General features: G+C 43.2%; 1 protein-coding gene across 1 annotated transcript in view; it reads left to right on the top strand.

Moving 5' to 3' along the window:
• The window catches only part of cimap1b (ciliary microtubule associated protein 1B), a 32,838-nt gene that overhangs the window by 7,582 nt on the left and 17,253 nt on the right, over positions 1 to 8,003 (top strand). Inside the window, exons 2-4 of the mRNA XM_062983439.1 lie at positions 1,541 to 1,686; positions 5,842 to 6,045; positions 7,336 to 7,437. Coding sequence (XP_062839509.1) covers positions 1,578 to 1,686; positions 5,842 to 6,045; positions 7,336 to 7,437 — 415 coding nt within the window. The 5' untranslated portion in view covers positions 1,541 to 1,577. The remainder of the gene's footprint in view (positions 1 to 1,540; positions 1,687 to 5,841; positions 6,046 to 7,335; positions 7,438 to 8,003) is intronic.

The following is an 8,003-nucleotide window of genomic DNA, read 5'->3' as shown; positions in this document are numbered from 1 at the left end:
ATCAGAGCTGGTTGGTAATTAACTTGTGTGCTGCTGGAAAGCTTGCAGGAACGCACAGATGCAAAATCCAACAGCAACATTAGATTTAACATTTCACACTAACAACAAAATACACCAACATCACTGCTCACCGTTTTAGAAAAACTCTCTGATTCAATTTTCATCCAAACTCACAGGAGGGTTTTAATTTTGGCATGTTGCCTTATGTACAAAATACGCACACACACAGATCCCGTATCAGTCAATGGCATGTACAGTGATATACTCACAACGTAGACAATTGTGTACGGCAAGAAACAAGAGAACCATGACAAGAGAAAGAACACATGTTTCTACCCTCATCATGAATGTGACATGTCCTTGTGCATGTCCCTTAATTTACACATCAACACCCACTTAATGATGCCACAGTTGTGTGACCACATGCCCATTAGAACTGTATTTTCACCAGTTTTACATAATAGGGTTATAGCCAATGCATTCCTGTCTAACAATGCATTATCTATCTAACAATTCAGTCATGGAGTTGTTGTTTTACAAGTTCCTCAGCGTTCTCTGACAAAGAGCACTTGTGCACCACCAAACTACAACTCCCAGGATCCATAGCATTGGGTCATGACAATCAAAGTGGTATCACACTGCATTTAATTCCACAGTGGAGAGATTTGAAAGTGACTCTCATAGCATCCCTCACTGTCCTTATGTCTATATATCTTCTGAGTTGCATTTCAAAGCAGACCATGGATCTGGACCTGGGCTTGAAGACAAGATAAAACTGGGGGATTTTGGGATTTGTAGTCCAAGATTAACTAATATTTCTCGAGCTCTATGGTGTTGTTCCACAGCTGAGACCCACAGTTTCGTAGCTTGTCTGGAGCAACTTTTCTTTGTTGGACGATAGCTCCCGGCACGCTTCCATGTTGGCCAGAGATGATGGGATTTGCAGTCCTGCGGGACCACATCATGCATTGGAATGAAGCCAGTATTTTCTTTCTTTTTTAAAATAATTTTTATTAAGCGTTTTGAACATAGAAAGAGTGAGAACAATAAAAGATAAAGAAAAGAAAGTGAAAAGGAGGGTATCGTGGAATGGGAGAGAAAAAAATTAAAAATTAAAAATTAATTTTTATTTTTTTTAAAAAAAAGAGTACATCCCGTTTTTTCTTCTGGGTAGTGAAAAATTTTGTGTTTTTTATCTTTATAAATCCACTCCGACACTATGTTTTTGTAAAAAGTTCTTCTTGTTCTATATAATTTGTCCATAATGTCCATTCTGTTTCTTTTTTTTGGTTTGCCATAATGGGTCTTCATGTAATATGTCAATGTGTCCATATTCTTTATATCCATTATTTTTAATATCCCTTCTTCTTTAGTTGGTATTTCTATTGATTTTCGTTTCTTTGCATATACTATTCTGGCTGCAGTTACGAAATAGTTGAATAGAATCTCTTGATTCTTGTTGAAATTCATATCAGTCATTCCTAATAAAAAATATTCCGGTCTGAAGCCAGTATTTCCATCCTGTTTTTTTGGGTTTCCTTCCAGATCTCTCGGGAAGATAGCGGTCAGCCTTGGCCATGTCTGCAGACGTCTGGGTCGGAAGCTGGCGGCCTCACCGGCCCCGAGGGCCCATTGCAGCCCTTTACAGTAGCCCAGGACCCAAGTACGGGCTCCCGACCAATGTAGGTGAGTGGACGCTCAGGAAGCATTGCCTCGCGGTTCAGTGGGGTTTTGAAGGAGCTTCAAAAGAGGTAGAGAAGCTTGGGTGGCTTCTTTAACATTTGGGTTCCCACTCAGAGCAAAGGAAAAGAAAGGTTCAGGGTGCATCTACACTGTAGAATGAATGCAGTTTGACACCGAATTCATGACATGGAATCATGGGATTTGTAGTTTGGTGAGGTTCTTCTAAAACTACACCTCCTAGGCTTCCATAGCATTGAGCCATGGCAGTTCAAGCAGTGTCAAAACTACAATCATTCTACATTGTAGAACCTAGCCTCTCTGTGTGCTACTTCGTTGTTGTTGTTGTTGTTGCTGTTGCTGCTGCTGCTGCTGCTGGAGGTGGGGAACACCCATGCATTAAAACACATTGACAGATTGGACACATAGTGTAAGCTAAAAACACATAACATCCCTGAAAAGTAATGCATATTACTACTACTACTACTACTACCACCATCATCATCACCACCACCACCTTGCCCATCTGCTGACCAAGGTGTAGAACAACCACTGACAGATTGGACACATAGTGTAAGCTAAAAACACAACATCCCTGAAAAGCAATGCATATTACTACTACTACTACTACTACTACTATCATCACCACCACCACCACCACCTTGCCCACTTGCTGACCAAGGTGTGGAACAACCATTAACAGATTGGATACACAGTGTAAGCTAAAAAAACATAACATCCCTGAAAAGCAATGCATATTACTACTACTACTACTACTACTACTACTACTATCATCACCACCACCACCACCACCTTACCCACTTGCTGACCAAGGTGTGGAACAACCATTGACAGATTGGACACATAGTGTAAGCTAAAAACACATAACATCTCTGAAAAGCAATGCATATTACTACTACTGCTACTACTATTACTACCATTATCTTCATCACCACCAGGTTGCCCATCTGCTGACCAAGGTGTGGAACAACCATCGATTAAAACACACCAACAGATTCGTCACGTAGCACTATTAAAAGAGGATACAGAACGAATGCATACTACAAACAATCAATGCATACTTTGGAATCCATAATTGCTGTGCACACACAGATATCAGATGCTTGGAAACTTTCCTGGCTTGGAAACTGTCCAAGTGAAAGGGATCTAAGAGTCTTAGTGGAACACATGCTCAACAGGAGCCAATAGTGTGATGCAGCAGCTTAAAAGGCCAATGCCATTCTAGGCTGCATCAATCGGAGTCCAGTGTCAGGGTGGAAGGAAGTCATGGTCCCACTGTATTTGGTCAGACCTCACCTGGAATAATAACCCTGTGAGTATTATAATTCAAGACATGGAACCTGGGAAGATGGAAGGTGTTGTCCACGGAAGGGCCACCAAAATGGTCAGAAGGTCTAGACCAGTGGTTCTCAACCTGGGGTCCCCAGATGTTTTTGGCCTCCAACTCCCAGAAATCCCAGGTGTTAGGATTTCTGGGAGTTGAAGGCCAAAAACATCTGGGGACCCCAGGTTGAGAACCACAGGTCTAGAAACTATGAATCCCTTTGAGAAGCTGGGTATGTTTACCTTGGAGAAAGGAAGCCTGAGAGGGGAGATGAGAGCCAGGTTTAAATGCTTGAAAGGATACACTATCTAACAACATTTTTAAAAAATTCTATTCCTGGTTTGAAAGTGTTATTTCCTGTTTGATTGTGCGGTCCTTACTTTGAAAGTAATCCTACTACTCCAGAAATTTCATTTTTGCGGTTGCCACAAACTAGGTCAAATGGGTTGAGACTCGATGATATATTCCTTGGGAAACTATAGCCAAACGTGAGACTCTACTGTATCAAGAAGAGAGTAAGCTTGTTTCTTGGAGATTAGAATACAATGGAACAATGGGTTCAAATGGCAGGAAAAAAAGTTTTGGAATTACAGTAGTCTCACTTATCCAAGCTAAATGGGCCGGCAGAAGCTTGGATAAGCGAATATCTTGGATAATAAGGAGGGATTAAGGAAAAGCCTATTAAACATCCAATTAGGTTATGATTTTACAAATTAAGCACCAAAACATCATGTTATACAACAAATTTGACAGAGTAGTTCAATACGCAGTAATGCTAAGTAGTAATTACTGTATTTACGAATTTAGTACCAAAATGTCACAATGTATTGAAAACATTGACTACAAAAACATTGACTACTTAAAGGCAGACTGCGTTGGATAATCCAGAACGTTGGATAAGTGAATATTGGATAAGTGAGACTCTACTGTATATGTATTACGTAGTAAAAAGATCACCCTTAAGGTATGTGCAGAAACAAGATCATCAAGGAGTTAAAAATGTTTCAGTAAGTATCCAGAAAAGCAGAATAAGACACTTGCTAGGCTAACAGAGTAATTACCAGGCGTGTTGACAGTTTATAAGTGCTTTGCTATAAATCAGGATACTAGGAGGTGTTCTTTCCCTTTCATTGTCAACCTCTTGCTGTGACTACTGTGTGTAAGGAAATAAAGTTTGGAACCGTCCAGCTGGGCTAAAAGCAGAGTGGCATAGCATGTTTTTATTGAGGGAGAGAAAGAGCAGACTCCTGTTTGCAGGCAGCTGCTTGTAAACTGCAGAATAGGAGAGGATATCTATTCCCACCAGATAATAATAATAACTTATAATAATAACTTTATTCTTATACCCCGCCCCATCTCCCCGAAGGGACTCGGGGAAGCTTACATGGGGCTTTGCCCAACACAACAGTACAAAATCAAAACAAAAACAATAGACAAATCAGCAACCATAAAAACATCAGCATAAGAAAAACAGTCATAAAAAGTCGATACACAGAATAATATTAAAATCATGAATTGGATCAAAAGATCTGGGCCAAGGTGCGGAAAAAATATCAAGTCATCAGGGAGGGGTAATTACACCGCAGGTGTAATAATTGGAAGTGCTAACTATAATCCTAAAAGCCTACCTAAGGGTCTATTGCTTAGTAGGCAAATAAGTCGATCCTACAAGGATCAGTTTTTGGAAGACACCTCCTTGCACCCACAGAAAGATCCCACCCAAACATTAGGAAGAACTTTCTGACAGTAAGAGATGTTCAACTGTGGAATCTGCTAAGAGTCTGGTGGTGTGATGACTCATGGGCCTTGTAGTCCTGTTCCTAGTACTATTGTGGCAGACGAAGAGGAAAACATGGGATTTCCGCCGTTTCAGCCAGCGCCGGAGCCTCTCCACCTGGAGGATGTTTGCCCTCAAGAATTCAGCCAAACAGGCCTTGGGCAGAATTCCCCCCCGTTTTCCCGGAGGGACAATTATACTAGAGATAGAGGAGTCAGAGAGGCTAATCGCCGGAGCCTGAGAATCGCTGCCAAACAACTAGCTGATTAGGTCTGCTTCCCTTGGGAAATTCTAAGGAGTCATGCATCTGGACAGAGTTGGGTTTCGCTTCTCGTTCTCTAGGGAAAGTGTTCTGTTGGCGGGAAAACGAGACCCAATATAGGTGCTTGTCGCAAGGGGAACTTTGCGGAGTCAATTGATCAGCTTGAGGAGAGAGATCGTGTGTGGACTTCGTAATCCCAGTTCCTTGCTTCCCGGATCAAGTTTCAAGCCTGCCTTGTTACACGTTTTGCCATGGACCTTGTTTTATGCTTCATGTTTGCCTCGTTTCAAGTCTTTGATCTAGCCAAGAATCAAGTTTATTTTCCAGCCTGGTTGTCAAGCTACATTGGACTTTAAAGACTGTCATTTCCCCACACTATTGCTTGGCAAAGTGTGTGTTTCGGTCAAGTGGATTAAAACTTTGAACTCTAATATCTTATATTGGACAATACATTTCTGGACTATATTTGACCTCATCTGAAAGGTCTGCTTCTGAACTATATTCTTCACTTGTTTTTATTGACTTTATATATTTCTATAATAAAGATATTAGATAGATTCTGGCCTCTGTGTAAGGTTATTGGTGCTCTGCAGCCTGGGTCCTGACAGGTGGAGTCTCTTTCTCTGGAGGTTTTTTTTGCTGAGACTGGATGGCCACCTGTCAGGAGGGATCGGATGGTGTCTTCCTGCCTGAGAGAAGGGGGGTGGGGGTGGGTGTCCCTTTGGGGTGTGTTCCAATTCATAGAATTAAATTCTGAGGCTCTCCTCCCGCTCCCAGGATACCAGCAGCATGACCCTTCTCGCTTCCGGGCCCCTGCCTACAGCTTCGGCATCCGGCGCCTCACGGAGCAGCAGGGCTGTTCTCCTGGGCCGGGCTACCTCATCCCCACCAACATGACCATGAGGGGCAAAGACGGGATCCCCGCCTACTCCATTTACGGGCGGCCCAAAGACATCGCGCCTTTCATGACGCCAGGGCCAGGTGAGGATTGGGACTGGGGCATGGAACACAACCTGAGAAGGATATGTCTGGGGTGTGAATGGTTGTGAGGTTTCAATCTGATCCACAAAGCCCACCTTGAAATCCCAGATCAGAGAGGGAGCTCCACTATTGAGGCTACGCTTTCAGTCTAACCTCCAAAACCCACCTTGAAATCCGAGATCAGAGCTACACTATTGTGGCTACGATCCCAATCTAACCCCCAAGACCCACCTTGAAATCCCAGATCAGAGATGGAGCTACACTATTGTGGCTACGATCCCAATCTAACCCCCAAGACCCACCTCGAAATCCCAGATCAGAGATGGAGCTACACTATTGTGGCTACACTTCCAATCCAAGCTCCAAACCCCACCTTGAAATCCTAAGATCAGAGCTACACTATTGTGGCTTCACTTCCAATCCAAGCTCCAAAATCCACCTTGAAATCCCAAATCAGGTCTACACTACTGTGGCTACGATTCCAATCTAACCCCCAAGACCCACCTTAAAATCCCAAATTGGAGATGGAGCTACAATACTGTGTCTACGCTTCTAATCCAAGCTCCAAAACCTGCCTTGAAATCCTAGATCAGAGCTACACTATTGTGGCTACGATTCCAATTTAACCCCCCAAGACCCACCTTGAAATCCGTGATCGGAGATGGAGCAACACTATTGTGGCTACGATTCCAGTCTAACCCCCAAGACCCATCTTGAAATCCCTGATCGGAGATGGAGCAACACTATTGTGGCTACGATTCCAGTCTAACCCCCAAGACCCATCTTGAAATCCCTGATCGGAGATGGAGCTACACTATTGTGGCTACGATTTCAATTTAACCCCCAAAATCCACCTCGAAATCCCAAATCGGAGATGGAGCTACACTATTGTGGCTACACTTGCAATCAAACTCCCCAAACTCATCCTAAGACCCCTGATCGGAGATGGAGCGACACTATTGAGGCTACGATTCCAGTCTAACCCCCAAGACCCACCTTGAAATCCCAAATCGGAGATAGAGCTACGTTATTGTGGCTACGCTTTAAATCGAACTCCACAATCCCACCCTAAGACCCCAGATCGGAGATGGAGCTACACTATTATGGCTTCGCTTCCAGTCTAACCCTCTATATCCACTTTAAAACTCCAGTTTAGATATGGAGCTACTCTACTGTGGCTACACTTCCAATCTAACCCCTAAAACCCACCTTGAAATCCCCGTCTGGAGATGGAGCTGCACTATTGTGACTGCCTTAACAAGCTCTGTCTCTTTCTTTTCTTCGTTGCAGGTCGCTACAGCCCCGAAAAGGCTGGGAAGTTGGCCTACCCGGCACCCCCCATGTTCTCCCTTGCCTCCCGGACAAAGGACTTTATGAATGAGCAGACTCCAGGTAAGTGAACGGAAGGAGAAATTAAAAACAGAAGGGACCGTTGCCTAAGGTTTCCCATAAAGAACAATCCTAGAATCCTAGATTTAGGGTACTTTGAATGTGCTTTTCCCGCATGACAGGGGGTTGGACTAGATGGTCCATTTGGTCTCTTCCAACACTATGATTCTGTCATAGACAGAACGCCAGCAAGTAAAACAAAACTCAGTTTATTGAAGTTACAGAACTAAAAACGCCCGTAAGGAACAAAGAACAGGGCAAACACTTGACTTCAGTGTGCTAAATAACCAAAAAGCAGCTCAGTTTGAGCTTAAACAGTTCAAAGGGAAAAACCGGGTTAAACAGGAGTGTAATCCGGATTAAATCAAAGAGCTTACTTCAGCTTGGCAAACAATACAAACAAAAGAGAATCAACAGGAGTTGGAATGTAAACAAAAGACTGGCGGCAGATTCCTCTCTGCTACTCAGGAACAGCAGGGGAGTAAACCAGGCTTGTTTATTCCTTCCTGCAGCGAACGAGAGCGTGGTTGTAGTCAAGATTCAGGTTTAGGGTAACTGCAGTCAGCAGG

The sequence above is a fragment of the Anolis carolinensis genome, chromosome 5 (genome assembly GCF_035594765.1).
Source record: "Anolis carolinensis isolate JA03-04 chromosome 5, rAnoCar3.1.pri, whole genome shotgun sequence".
NCBI classification, from domain to species: Eukaryota; Metazoa; Chordata; class Lepidosauria; order Squamata; family Dactyloidae; genus Anolis; species Anolis carolinensis.
This window is presented reverse-complemented; position numbering and strand designations above follow the sequence as displayed.